The 14,774-nt window shown below is 44.1% G+C and overlaps 1 protein-coding gene across 1 annotated transcript; it reads left to right on the plus strand.

The window, feature by feature from the left end:
- Positions 1-246: 246 nt before the first annotated feature.
- On the plus strand, positions 247-13,579 carry EI24 (EI24 autophagy associated transmembrane protein). Its single transcript, XM_042959000.1, has 11 exons — positions 247-404; positions 3,540-3,650; positions 6,260-6,405; positions 7,268-7,328; positions 8,154-8,220; positions 8,805-8,929; positions 9,249-9,368; positions 9,722-9,833; positions 10,745-10,856; positions 11,254-11,328; positions 12,260-13,579. Exons 2-11 carry the CDS (start codon positions 3,609-3,611, stop codon positions 12,420-12,422), a joined length of 1,023 nt encoding a protein of 340 aa, XP_042814934.1. The 5' UTR covers positions 247-404; positions 3,540-3,608; the 3' UTR covers positions 12,423-13,579.
- The last annotated feature ends 1,195 nt before the right edge of the window (positions 13,580-14,774 follow it).

The following is a 14,774-nucleotide window of genomic DNA, read 5'->3' on the forward strand; positions in this document are numbered from 1 at the left end:
GGGCAAAGAACAGGATGAGGTATCGGGAAGGACGCGATGAGGAAAGCGGTATGGGAAGCGCGTCGGGCGGTCCTAGGCTTCCTCGCACGCGGCGCGGGACCGGCGAGGCCCGGCCCACGGACTGCATTTCCCAGGCTCAGTCGCCCCGCCTGGCCCCGCCCCCTCCGCCGCTGCGGCCCCGCCCCCGCCACCCTGGGCGGCGCGGCGTGGCTCGGATCGTCTCCGCTCGGCTCGGCGCCCGCCCGACTTCCCAGCGGCCCCGTGCGGCCCGGGCATGCCCAGTTCGGGCGCAGCGGCCCCGGCCCTGGGAGCGCCCGGGCGGGAGCTGGCGGCCGGGCGTGAAGGGGCCAGGAGGAGCCGAGCTGACGCGCGGTGGGCGAGGGGCCGGGCGGCGGAGCGGCCGGGTAGGTGCAGAGTGGCCGAGCCAGGCCCCTGGCGCCGCGTAGCGGGCGCGCGGCTGGGGCCTTGCGAGGCAGGGGCGGTAAGGGCGTGCGAGGACAGGGAGGCCCCGAGCGCGGAGGTGCGGGGTTCGGGGCAGGGGCTCCTGCAGGGGACCCCTGGCAGGAAGGTTCCGGCCCGAGCGGGGTCGGGCCGGGGCGCGGGACGCTGCCCCAGGTGCGGCGCGTCTATGTTTAGCTCTGCGTGTGACCGGAGGTGAGCGTGCTCCGCACCTCGTGTACGACTGGGTTGCGGGAGGAGACTAGTTTCCGGTCGAAATTGGCAAGGAGCTAAGGCGAAGATGCGTCTGAGCCCGTGGGCCCGGGGCAATCCGTGGAGCCCCCGTGAGACGTGAGGATGCTCATCCTTTCTGCACCTGGTGTGGGCTAGGACAGGTTCCTGCTTTCCGGGCTTGGTGGCTTAGAAATGAAAGGACAGGAATGTGCCTCAGTAGATGCTTAATAAGTTCTAATGACTGCTGAGAATCTAATGGCCGTCTGTAGATCTAGGTTCAGAAGTTGTCCATGGGATGGCTCGGGTTAAACTAATTGCAAAGCTTGAGGAAAAAGAAGTCCCGACAGAGGGTCTGAACACCAGGGTTTTGAAGATTGCAGTAGCCTTTCATTTGCTGTGATTTTGAGCAAGCCTTTTAACTTCGGAGACTCAGTTCCTCCAGCTGTAAAATGATGAGAACCAGATGCATCTTCTTTCCTTCCAGCTCAGTTGTAACGTTCCTCCTGTGTGGTCTTAAATTGTGTCAAGTTCTGTTTTTCTCCATGCTTCAGTTTTTGTCAAACCGGACAATCACCAAGAATTCCTGAAGGAAGGCTGTTAGGGTCTCTGTAGAGAATTGAAGTGACTTGTCCTACCAAGGCTGCTGTTGGTCACTAGGTAACCTGCCACTTGTACGTGCAGAAACCAGGTGTTCATGGCCACGGTTCAGGTAACACAGCTGTTCTGCTGGACTAGAACTGCCGTGCTTCGTGCCCTGTGAGAAATCCAGGCTAAGTGATTGGTTTCCTTAAATTCCCAAGCTAGTTCATGTTTACTGGGATTATGTTTATATAGAAGTTACCATTTTCATGTTATACCTTGTATTCAAAAGACGAATGGAGAATTTTAAGATCCTTAATTTATAGATGAGAAAGTAGCTGGTTTGAATCCATGATAGGGGCACCTGGGTGGCTCAGTCGGTTAAGCGTCCAACTTCGGCTCAGGTCATGATCTCGCAGTCCGTGGGTTCGAGCCCGGCGTCAGGCTCTGTGCTGACAGCTCAGAGCCTGGAGTCTGTTTCAGAATCTGTGTCTCCCTCTCTCTCTGACCCTCCCCCGTTCATGCTCTGTCTCTCTCTGTCTCAAAAATAAATAAACGTTTAAAAAAAAAATTTAAATAAAAAAAAGTGAATCCATGATAGTCTTTACAAACTAGTATCATCCTTGAACAGTTATTATTCACCTGGCAGCGAGTTATCCTGTCACTGTGAGGTGTTTTTGTTTTCAACTGGGAGTGTTAACAGAAGTTTCTTACTCTAGAAACTTCTTTATTCTGAAGTAATGGGATTTGACCTCAGGAGCAGGTGGTACATACGGTGTTGTGAAAGTTGCCTTCCTACCACTATATTCCTTGTTCTTCTGGTTCTGGGTGGCACTAATCCAGTTGGGTCAAGGTACAGTTTGAAGTGGTTATATATGTGACAAAATGTGCTGTGTTTTGAAAGTTGAGTTTATACAAGATGCTTGTGAAAGTCTCATAATTTTTGAAGCTAGATTTCTCATTCACCTGAGAAATATATAAAATGAAAAAGTTATAGTATTTTAAAGAATGTTTATACACATGAACTTTTTTGGCCCAGTTTATAGTCCACCGTTTCTTGCGTGCATATTAAAATTGTGTGTATAGGGGCGCCTGTGTGGCTCAGTCAGTTGAGCATCTGACTTCGGCTCAGGTCATGATCTCCCGGTTTGTGGGTTCGAGCCCCCGTCGGGCTCTGTGCTGACAGCTCAGAGCCTGGAGCCTGCTTTGGATTCTGTGTCTCCCTCTCTCTGCCCCTCCCCTGCTCATGCTCTGCCTCTGTCTCTCAACAATAAATAAATGTTAAAAAAAAAAAAAAATTGTGTGTGTATATATATGTATATATTTAAAGTTGAAAACAGAGGGAGGCTTATTTGGTGGTCTAGGTGGGCAGTTTCACATTGTACCTTAAGCTCACTTGTATACCAGAGGATCCTGTGCATGAATTATAGTATTTAGTAATTCTTTTTTTAAAAAAATTTTTTTTAACTTTTTTTTTTTTTATTTATTTTTGAGACAGGGAGAGACAGAGCATGAACAGGGGAGGGTCAGAGAGAGGGAGACACAGAATCTGAAACAGGCTCCAGGCTCTGAGCTGTCAGCACAGAGCCCGACGCGGGGCTCGAACTCCCGGACCGCGAGATCATGACCTGAGCCGAAGTCGGTCGCTTAACCGACTGAGCCACCAGGCGCCCCAGTATTTAGTAATTCTTGCTAGAACTTTCATCTTGCTCTTGTGTTTTCATTCAAGTGTTTGAGGTTATATACCAAGCATAAATAATCGCTTAGGAGGATACTGAAATGTAATTATCACTCATCAAATCCTCAAGTACTTGGGAAGTGTAGGAGGGATAGTTAGGGACTTCAAGGCCTAAGGAGGCCTGGTCCAAGAGCACATTTACCCCATATAAAAGTGAAAGAGTGGGAAGTAATTTAAAATTTGTATTGCTTCGGTCACCTGGGTCCCCGGTCGATTGTGAGATAGACCCCACATCCAGCTCCACACTGAGCGTGGAGCCTTCTTGGAATTCTCTCTCCTTCTTTTCCTCTCTTCCTCTCTGCCCCTCCCCTGCTCACGTGGTTACTTTATCTCTCAAACATGAAAAAAATTGTATTGCTTTCAGGTTTCAGCTGTTGCAGGTGTATCTTTACTTAGTTCACTGTGTTAGTATCTACGGGAGTGCTGGAATCTGCTGCACTCTGAGTAGAGATGTAAATACATGGAAAACATCATCGTGTAGAAATGTACGTGAGGTAACTTACCTGTAAGATAACTGTTTGTTGCCCCATTATGTTCCATCTGTTTCCAGGTCCTTCATGATGAAAGATTTTGAGACGCTTCTCTCTCCTGTGTAGTTAGTAGTTTGGGTGGTGAAGAGATGGCTGACAGTGTCAAAACCTTTCTCCAGGACCTTGCCAGGGTGAGTATGTCATCGAGTAATCTCTTGATCTTTTTGCTACAGAAACCGACTAGGAAATCCTTTAGGTTTTTTTGGGAATTTTTATTATATTTGTTGGGGTCTTCACATGCAGGTTTTCATTCTCATCCATACTACTCAGGACAGTAAGTATTGTCCTGCATCTTCCAGAAGCTTGAGAGACCTATCTAGTGTATGTCTCTAGTATTGGAACCTTGGTCAGTTTGGCTCCAGAGCCTTTTCTTTAGAAAGATTTTTAGTGGGGGTGCCTGGGGGACTCAAGTCAATTAAGCGTCCAACTGCGGCTCAAGTCATAATCTCATGGCTCATGAGCTTGAGCCCTGTGTTGGGCCCTGTAGTGACAGCTCAGAGCCTAGAGCCTGCTTGGGATTCTGTGTCTCCCTCTCTCTCTGTCCTTCCTCCACTTGTGCTCTCTCTCTCTCTCTCAAAAAATGAATAAACATTAAAATAAAGAAATGAGATGCTTTTTATTTTGGGGGCTCCTGGGTGGCTCAGTCGTTAACCATCTGACTTTGGCTCAGGTTATGATCTCACATTCATGAGCTCGAGCCCTGCATCAGGTGAGCACGAACCCCGCTTCGGGTAAAACACGAGCCCTGCTTCGGGTGAGCCTCCTTTCTCTCTCCCTCCCTCCCTTTCTCTCTCCCTCCCTCCCTTTCTCTCTCCCTCCCTCCCTCCCCCCCTCCCCCCCTCCCCCCCTCTCTTTCTCTGCCCCTCATGGGATTATCTCTCTCTCTGCCCCTCCCTCACTTCTGCCCTCTCTCTCAAAAAAAAGGATACTGACACTTATATTTAAAAAAAAAAACTTCTTATTTTGGAATAATTTTAGACTTACACAAAAGTTGCAGGATAGTACAAAGAGTTGCCCTATATCCTTCACCAGCTTCCCCTAATGTTATGTAACCTTGGTCCACTGGTCAAAATTAAACAATAAACATTGATATAATACTATTACCTAAACTACTGTATTCATATTTGCATTACAGAACCTATTTTCTCTCCATTCTACATGGTGCAGATGATGCTCTAGGAAAATGTCCCATAAAGATCTGTTTAGGACTTAATAACCCAAATTAACCAATAGCACACAATTCCATCATAGTGGATGTCTGAGACTTAATGCCCTGGTTGTAGCCCATGTAGCTGTATTCCTGGGAGCAAGAGAGAGGCCCATTCAATTGTGGGGGGGGGCGGGGGGGGGAGGATGGGGGCGGTCCTTGCTCAATGGGAGTGCTTAAAAGTTCATTACATATGACCAATGTCTAGCTCATTGAAGATGCTTAATGTGTGGGTGAATGGATGGATGAATGAGTGTAGTTTTTGGGACTGGGTGATAGGCAGTTCTGGAGGTTGTAGCACTAACAAAATTTTCTGCTGTTGGAGCTCTTCCAATATGGTTGGCAAGAGCTTCTGTCACTGTCTTAATAGACTTAGCCTTCTCCCCCTTCATACACTCTTTAAGGACATTTTTTTCTCCAGCTCTACCGCCATATTATCTCCGTCTTATGTGGCATGCTCTTATCCTGCAGCTGTTCACATTTTATAGTAATGATTTATTTGTGTCTTTCTCCATCTGTGGTCATTCTAGAGACCAGTGTTTAATTTGTTCTCAGTATCACTAGAGTTTAGCACAGGATAGAGGACATACTAGAGGCATTTGATTAATACTGAAAGAATATAGGGGAGGGCAATACTGGGCTCTGTAGTCTTAAGTGTAGAGGGATTGGAAAGCCACTGTTTTGCAACCATGTTCTTCAAGCTTGGTTTGAGCAAGAATTGTCAGTGGGTACTAAATCTAGGGGAGAGAACTTGAGCAGGATACTTGCCTGGTCTCAGCCCTGTCTGCCCACCCATAGCTGATTAATTGCAAGATGAAAAGTTTGCAACCATATAGTGGAGAAAAGCTGGACAACCCTTTGACTGAGTATGTAAAATTAACATGACTCGCAAGGGCAGACAGATGTCATGTGTCTCTGGATGTAATACCGGGAAGGGCACACCAGCACTTCTGTGATATTCCTGCCCCAAAAGGGGCAACCTGGGTCTAATTGTGAGTGGACCTGAATTGAGAGAGTAGCATGAAATAACTGGCCTCTGTATTTCAAAAAGAAAGACAGGCTGAAGAGCTGTTTCTGATTGAAAGAGGCTAAAGAGCCATGACAGCTAAAGGTAGTATATGATTCTGAACTGATTTCTGACACGTGAAGGGTAAACATGCCCTAGAGGGCATTGTTGGGACAAATGGAGAAACTGGAATATAGACTGTAGATTCAAGTATTTCGGTATTAAATTTCTTGAATTGGTAACTTGGGTTTATATGGAAGAATATCATTCTTGGAAATACACATTCTGATATAGGAAAATGCATATATGTAAATAATTAATTTACCACATTTATTATTACTTCGCAAAGCTGGAGAAAGGATATTTGGAAGTTCTATTCTTACAACTCCTATAAATTTTGAATTATATCAAAAGATTAAGTCTCCCTTAAGCCATGTAGCAGAGAAATTTCAATAGTTTCCACTGTTATTTCACTTTATGTAATTTGGGAAAGTCTCCTGATGTGTATTCCTCCCTCTTTAATACAGGGAATCAAAGACTCCATCTGGGGAATTTGTACCATCTCAAAGCTCGATGCTCGGATTCAGCAAAAGAGAGAGGAGCAGCGTCGAAGAAGGGCAAGCAGTGTCCTGGCACAGAGGAGAGCCCAAAGTATAGAAAGGAAGCAAGAGAGGTAAGCAGCGGGGGCTGATGTCAGAAAATATCTGAGGGGGAGGGCGCTTCAGAAAGTGGCTGGTCCTTAGTGTAGAATGAAGACCTTATATAGTCACTCAGAGTTTCAGTACCCCCTTTGTTTTTTGTACTTTTTTTCCAAAAAAATGTTACGGGTGACTCTTTTTTTTTCCCCACATTAAATTAAACTAGGGTCTACTAATAATGCTTGTTCAGAATGTCATGGTGTTTCAGTTGGTTGTGTCTGACTCTTCAGTTTGGCTCAGGTTGTGATCTCAGGGTCGAGGGATCCAGCTGCCTCCCCCCCGCCAATCAATCAATCAATCAATATTTTAAGAAATTAAAAAAAAAGAATGCAGAGATTTATATAAACTGACATTTAAAAAATGTCATGGTGTTTTAAAAAGACAGAATGGTGAATAGAGAACTGCAAATAATAATTATAAGAATCTGTTTTCCTAGAAATATTTTTCTTTAATGTTCATGTATTTTTGAGACAGAGGGGGAGAGAGTGCACAGGAGGAGAGCGCTCCCAGGCGAGTTGAGGAGGGGCAGAGCAAGAGGGAGACAGATCTCCGAAGCAGGCTCTGTGCTGAGCCCAATGCAGGGCCCGAACTCAGGAACCATGAGATCATGACCTGAGTCGAAGTCGGACGTTTAACCGCCTGACCAACTGAGCTACTCAGGAGCCCCTAAGAAATATTTTTAACCATTTCTTATTGACACTGGGAGAGCATTGAGAGAACAGTAGGTGCTAGAAAAATAATGGTAACCAACGAAAGGTAATGGTGAGTGAGTGAATGAATGTTGATTTGGAAATGGCCTGTGTGCCATATTAGCTGAATGCATGTGGTCTTTTCCAGTGAGCCGCGTATCGTTAGTAGAATTTTCCAGTGCTGCGCTTGGAATGGTGGAGTATTCTGGGTGAGTTCTTTTTCCTCAAATGCCAGGTGCCTTACAAGCATCTTCAGATTGTTGCTCTCTTAATAGCTTTCAATTCTTTTCTTGAAACTGAGACAAGTAGCTTTTACCTACTGATACATGCTTAAACCATAACTGGGAATCTGTGCTTCTGCAATGATTTTATTTCCACTCAAAGAACACTTGTATGTAAATGTCAGGGATAGCCCTGAATATACATTTTATTTTTAAAAAACGACTCATTCACAAGTTTTAATGTTAGCGGTAACAGTTTCTCTTGACATGGGGCATTTTGGAGAAGAGCAACTATCAGAAGGGAAAGGCAGAAGGACAAGAGCAAGGTTATCCTTGCACCTGGTCTTATCATTCTACTAGAATTGATGACTATTGAAAACCCACACCAGAATATGTTGCCTAGAGTTAACTGAGAGCCAACACGGGCTTAAGTGAAATTTGAGTACTTTGAAGAACGGGTAGTGAGATTTTTTTTTGGGGACTTGGAATTCCATGTAATCCAACTTGTCTTAATCCAAACATTTCACAGATGTTTTTGGATGTTTGCTTAATAAAATATTACTATGTATTTAGTATGTGCCTGTATTTTGGTCTGAATATTATTAAAATGTTTGTCTGTGTCCCTAAGATCCTCTGTTTTTACAAGCAATGTCAGGTTTGTACCTTAGAGAAGGACTAGGCTATAGAAACGGGTCCAGTTTTGGTGCCTCTTCAGGGCTCCTTGAAAAGGCACCTCCATCTGGAAAATGACACTGAAACTTGGAACTCTTTTTAAAGAAGAGCTTTTAATGTTTACTTTATTCTTTCCTTTAGTTAAGTCTCCTCTTGTTTTATCGAGTGTTTATTCCTGTACTCCAGTCAGTAACAGCCCAAATTATTGGTAAGTATATGCATTGCTGTGTGCTGCGTGCCTGGGGCGGAGGTACAAGGGATTGTCCCTGTCTCCCTCAGTTTACCAAACACTTCCCTGTTCCAGGAGCTTTAGCTGTTTTTAGCTCAAGCCTGTCAACAACCCTTTGAGTGGGTACTGTTACCAACATCATTTTCGTGGATGAGAAAATGGAAGTTAGTTACCCGAGGTTAAACTATTAGTAAGGGGCCGAGCTGGGATTTAAACCCAGGTAGTTTCCTTTATACTGTGTACTGTCAAAGGTCTGTGATGTGTCAGTCAGCACCCGGTAAGCGGGTCTGTCTCAAGGTAAGCAGCACATATCTAGGACTACTCCAATGAGAGCTGTGGCTAGAATTTGATGTGTCTACGAAGAGAAAAACTATCTGAAGTAGTCATGGTCGTGTGCTGGAAAGAAACACAGGGTGTGTGTGTGGGTGTGGGTGTGGGTGTGTGTGTGTGTGTGTGTGTGGGTGGTGAGGGAGAATAGTCACCAACTAGGGGGTTCCATATTCGGTCTTTTTTGTTATTCATTTCTCCAGTTACAGTGACAACTCTCTTTTCCCCTTTCTTAGGTGATCCATCACTACATGGAGATGTTTGGTCGTGGCTGGAATTCTTCCTTACGTCCATTTTCAGTGCTCTTTGGGTACTTCCTCTGTTTGTGCTTAGCAAAGTTGTCAATGCCATTTGGTTTCAGGTAGGTCCAGGAGAGAATGGAGTCTGGGTGCTGCCGCATGATGGGTTGGTGGGTGGCAGGTTTTAGCCTGTGAGTGGTGGCTATGCAGGAACGATTTCATAGCCTTAACCTTTGTTGGTCATGCAGCCAGTGGTGATTTTTGTGCTCTTGTAAAAAAAAAAATGGAATTATTGTCTCAGTCGCAAAAGCATCTCATGGCCAGATGTCCGGGGGCTTTTCTCACCTGGCGGATCTAATGGTAGATCAGTGGCCTTAGCTTTGGGAATGGATAGTGAAGCCATCTTATTCATGTTTTGGTGAGCTGCTTTCTCTGTTACAGGACATAGCTGACCTAGCATTTGAGGTGTCAGGGAGGAAGCCTCACCCATTCCCTAGTGTCAGCAAAATAATTGCTGACATGCTCTTCAACCTTTTGCTGCAGGCTCTTTTCCTCATCCAGGTGAGACTGGCCTTCTGGGTACATGGGCAAATTTTGAAAAAGGATTCACCAGAGGGAGCTTCACAAAGACAGGGTGTTGCATTTATACGGGGGCAGATAAGCTTTATGGGAGGTAATGCTTTTTAAATAATTTTTTCATAGAAATAAATAGAGAATTTAAAAATCCTAAAATGATAAGCAACACGAACTTACCAGCTCTTCCTTGCTCATGGGCATTGTCCACTCTCCTGCTGTTGAGACCCTTACGGAGCATCTGTGAGGCTATCTAGGCAGAGGGGGAGGACTCAGTGGCAGGTGAATAGTGTTAGTTCTCTGAAGTGTTGGAATTAAGATTCTCCATATTTGTTCTTCAGGGGATGTTCGTGAGTCTCTTTCCCATCCACCTTGTTGGTCAACTGGTTAGTCTTCTGCATATGTCCCTTCTCTACTCACTGTACTGCTTTGAATATCGTTGGTTCAATAAAGGTGAGTCTGTGTAAAGAAACTGAGAAGTAGGATGTCCAGTCCAGAAGTGCTGCAAAGCAGACTTCTTAAACTGTTCAATACTTAGGCCATTGGCAAACCATCTTTGGAAGGAAGTAGCCTCTTTGGCAAGAGAGAATTTTCACTTAAGGGTTTTTTTTGTTTTTTTTTTTTTTTTTAACGTTTTATTTATTTTTGAGACAGAGAGAGACAGAGCATGAATGGGGGAGGGGCAGAGAGAGAGGGAGACACAGAATCGGAAGCAGGCTCCAGGCTCTGAGCCATCAGCCCAGAGCCCGACGCGGGGCTCGAACTCACGGACCGCGAGATCGTGACCTGAGCTGAAGTCGGACGCTTAACCGACTGAGCCACCCAGGCGCCCCTCACTTAAGGGGTTTTAACCCTTAACTTTGATGCTGGGGGATATGGCAATGGAACATTGTCTTTATGCCGCTTAATTTGATGTAGCTCTGACTGAGCCATGCGATAGCGTAAAAGAGCATGCGTTATTCTGAATTAGATAAATTATTTGATGTCAGTGCTTTCATATTCTTTTGGGGATGTTTTAAAAGACCTTGGCATATCTGTCTGGGTGTCCCATGTTTGGAAGAGGTTAATTGATTTCTAGAGAATGGCTGCCCTTTTATTTGATACCTTTGTTCAGGACTTATCATGACAAAGGATGCTGATGAGGTAATTCATGATTCTTAGCAGCTTTGAAATTGTGATTGTTGAACTGAAAAGCTTTGCACAGAAGCCTTACCATATTCAAACAATTCCAATTTGTATGCTTTTTTTTAACTGTTCTACATGACAGATCTGTACCTAAAACTGAGACCTCAAATAATTTGTCTACGTAGTCATTTGACTAAAAGGAAATAAGCGATCTAATTGTATCAGCTCTCTTGTTTTAGGAATTGAAATGCATCAGCGGCTGTCAAACATAGAAAGGAATTGGCCTTACTACTTTGGATTTGGTTTGCCCTTGGCTTTCCTCACAGCAATGCAGTCCTCATATATTATCAGGTAATTTGACTTGAGGGACTTGATGGGGACTAGTAAAAATAAAGACTCATTGTAGGAGCACCTTCCATATACCTGCTCCTGTGGTAGGCATTTTCCATTCTTACTTGGCTGTCCGGTCTGCAGACTTTTTCTCCTTGACAGATAGTCAGATGTTTGTCAGCATTAAAATCTAGCCTGCATGATTCTATATGCCATACATACTCTTTTATGTTGCCTCCTGGAGCAGTGTTAAAAGTAGTTGGTGCTTAGGAAAAAAAAAAAATTTTGGAGATGTTTGAAACATTAAGATTTCATCAAGCCATGATGTTAGCTCTGGAGGCAAGGGAACTTTGGGCTTCTAATATCCCTTCCAAAGTCTTGGCTGTCATGAAGGTGACTCTTTCCCTTCTGTTTACAGTGGCTGCCTCTTCTCCATCCTCTTTCCTCTATTCATTATCAGCGCCAATGAAGCAAAGACCCCTGGCAAAGCATAGTAAGTATTAGCCAGTGTTGGCTAAAATGTAGTAACTAATGTAAGCTGTCTGTCTGTGTAAAGGATCAGGGCTATAACATCACAATTATAGGAATGAGACTTTTTAAAAGCCTCTTACATTGTAGGAAAACATTAATACATACTATGATGAGAGAAAAACACTTGTGGAATGGATTCGCCAATTTTTCCCAGGCATATATGCACATTACATTACAAAGAATTACACATATTCTTAAAATTTAACAGTTCACTGAACATAAGGCACTTGTAAACACCTATGGGTAAGTCCATTTTTGTAAAAATGGCCAACTTTTTATAGTGGGCTATGTGATCTGGCTACATGAGTTTATTGATAGTAAAAGTACTGTGAATCTTCAGCAATAATAATAGCACTCCTGAAGTTTAAAAAAAAAAAAGTTTAATCTTTGATCAGTTTTGCTGAAGTCAGTGAGGATACATGTATTAAACATTTCGGATCTGCTTTGGGTGTTGGCTCACTCTTGCTCACTGTAATTGCAGGCTCTGTAATTGGCTGTCCCCTGAAACTCTTGAAAATGGAGCACATGTAGTATTTGATGTCTTCAGACATGGCTTGATGTTTATACTCTGAAGTCAGCCATAGACAAGTACTCCTCAAATCAGAATTAACCTGAAATGTAACTTTATTTCCTCGAAGCCTGACACTCCCAGTGGCGATTCTGTCGTACTCGTGACCGCATCAGACCCAGTGCATTCTTTGGTTGCTGCCTGTTAACCCATGTGTCTAGTGTCTGTCCTTCCTTGATCAAATTTCAGTTCTCCTATTTTCCCCTATGTCATTTAAAAATGTTTAACGTAAATTTTTAAAAATTTTAAAAATAAGCTGTCAAGTAGTGAAAACACGAAGTTTGAGCAGCTCGGGATCTAACAAGTCGGGTCTCTTGCCTTTCAGCCTTTTCCAGTTGCGCCTCTTCTCCTTGGTGGTTTTCCTAAGCAACAGACTTTTCCACAAGACGGTCTACCTGCAGTCTGCCCTGAGTAGCTCAACCTCTGCCGAGAAATTCCCTTCACCGCATCCGTCTCCTGCCAAACTGAAGGCTGCTGCAGGCCACTGAGTCGCCTGCCACCCAGAGGGGATGGGCGGGATCAGAAGGGGGCTGTAGGAGCTCCTTTCCTTGTCACCTCCTCTGCCAGAGAAGGCAGGACCCGCTCTGCCAAGGGCCCGCTGCATACTCCCTTCTCTCTGAGGAACTGGGATTTTTGTCTCTGGTGCGCATAAGGCAGAATCTTCCTGACACCAGTATGTGGATTTCTAACATCGGTGGGTCTGAATGGACCACAGGTTTTTCTGCAGCTCTTTTCTAGCACTTGCCAGCCCCCGTGCCTGAACTGATTTGAATACTTTTTTTTCTCCCTGTGCCATTTACCCTCCCAACTCCCCTTCCTGCCTTCCACCACCCTCTGGATGAATGGATTTTGTAATTCTAGCCGTTGTATTTTGTGGACCTGTTACTTTTTTGTTGTTTTTTTGTGAAGCACATATATTGGATGTGGGAGGCGAAGGAGCATCTCATTTGCTCCGGGTCACTCCCTTTATAGCCATCACTGTCTTGTTTCTTGTAACTCAGGTTAGATTTTGGTCTCTCTTGCTCCACTGCAAAAAAACAAGCCCGAAGAGATGGGACAGGAGGAAAGACCTCGCAGCCAGATCTGCTGGGTCTTGAGGAGTGATTTTCTTCCCCTTGAAGGGGAAAAGCTTTTTTTCCACTGGTACACGGAAAGTTCCCCAGCTGTAGGGAAGTACCAGTTTCGGACAAGTGCCACACAACACCGAATGCTCAGAGAACCTGCACTTTTAACTCTGGAGGTCCGAAGTGTGCTGCTGGCCACTGCCGGGTCTGTCTGGAATTTCAAAGGAATCCTGGGTGCTGCAGATAGGAACTGAAGGGGTAAATTTATTAAACCCATTAAGCCTGTGATTGGTTGGTGTTTTCCTGTCATTTTAAAGAGACTAAATATGGGGGAGGGGGGCAGATGTCAAAACACTTGTCCGATTTTAAAATGTCACAATTAAATGTGAGCTGGTTTCCCACAAGTGTGTAATGGTTGGATTTTCAAAAGTCATCACCTTGTGAAACGTTAAAAAATGTTAAGTGGAACACACGACTTTGCCTTGGATAATTTGGTTGTGGTTTTGAGAGATTAGTCCTAAAAAATGTTCCCTAAGAAAGTGCGGAGTGTGTGATTATAATCATGTTTACATCTTGTGAAAGAATTGGGAATTGTTTATTTTAAAGTCTGTATGTATCTATGTCTCCTGCATATTCAGGAAGGGTGGGAGAGGCTTTTAGGTTTCAGTGTATTGAACGTTTGCATTTGGCAAGAGGCTAGACATTTGGTTAACAGAAACGTTTATTACGTACAAGACAGTAAGGATGTAAAATTCATTGCTGAGAGACATAAAAGCAAGTTCAAAGTATAGAAGGTTTTAAAATAATGGGCATCTTGGAAGTGGGTGTTGTTACCAGATTGTGCACAAGAAAATGTAAATGACATAGTTAAAATAAGGTTTCCTTCCAATATTCATCTGTGATATCTTTGGTCATTTGACAGTAGTATTGCATAGAAATACTTCCAGGTTGCTGTGGGGGTGGTTTGACAAAGATCTTCATATTTCATCAGCAATTACCTTATTTAAGATTAAATTTTTACAATTGGTGTAGTTATTTAAGTGGCCGCATCTTTGCTGCCTGAAATTTGTGTTTGTACAACTAAGCTGGTCTTAGTTTGGAAGGGTGGGAGGTTAAGTGGATGAAGTGATGCTTATCCAGCACTGTGACTGGCTACAGAAGATGCTTAAAGATGGAAGTGAGGAATCCACAGTTTTAGTAGTGTAACTGAGAGGCCAGGCCTGCACAAATGATAGATTAGACATATCTATAATAGAAATCTGGCCACAGTCTCAAATGAGATGCACGCAAAAGCAGTGTGAACTTTTCGTACATTTTCATTAGGGGGAGGGCCTGAGGGCAGTGGTTAGGAAATTAGAATCGAAGGGAGATTAGGCTGTGTTTTTGCCAAGTTCAGAATGGCAATTTGAGGCAGATGAACAGTAACAAAGTAAGGGAGATCACATTGCTAAACATGAGAGAGCTTGAGTTTTAACCATGCAACCGGGAGGATCTCAGGATTCCTGTTCACAAAAGTTCTTTTTAGGAATAGGCATCATGACTTTGACAGGTATTTGTGGTTCAACACACTACCCTTGTACCCCATCTAGAGCTTAGTCACCCATTGTAGCAGCTTGAAGAATTAGAAAGTGGACACTTCAGACCTCAGGATGTTTTTAAATTGGTTGGAAAGTTTTAAATGGACAGATTCACATTCCTACTTAATTGCTCTGCACTTAGGAAGGGGCCAAGAGAAAGTTGAAGAGGGACTGAGAAGAGGACAGCCAGTGGTTGGAG

Source organism: Panthera tigris, chromosome D1, assembly GCF_018350195.1.
Source record: "Panthera tigris isolate Pti1 chromosome D1, P.tigris_Pti1_mat1.1, whole genome shotgun sequence".
Taxonomy (NCBI): Eukaryota; Metazoa; Chordata; class Mammalia; order Carnivora; family Felidae; genus Panthera; species Panthera tigris.

Coding starts and splice junctions, on each gene's coding strand:
- EI24 (XM_042959000.1), top strand. CDS start 3,609: ATGGCTGACAGTGTCAAAACCTTTCTCCAGGACCTTGCCAGG. Junction 8,221..8,804: donor AGTAACAGCCCAAATTATTG/GTAAGTATATGC, acceptor CCCCTTTCTTAG/GTGATCCATCACTACATGGA. Junction 8,930..9,248: donor TCAATGCCATTTGGTTTCAG/GTAGGTCCAGGA, acceptor TCTCTGTTACAG/GACATAGCTGACCTAGCATT.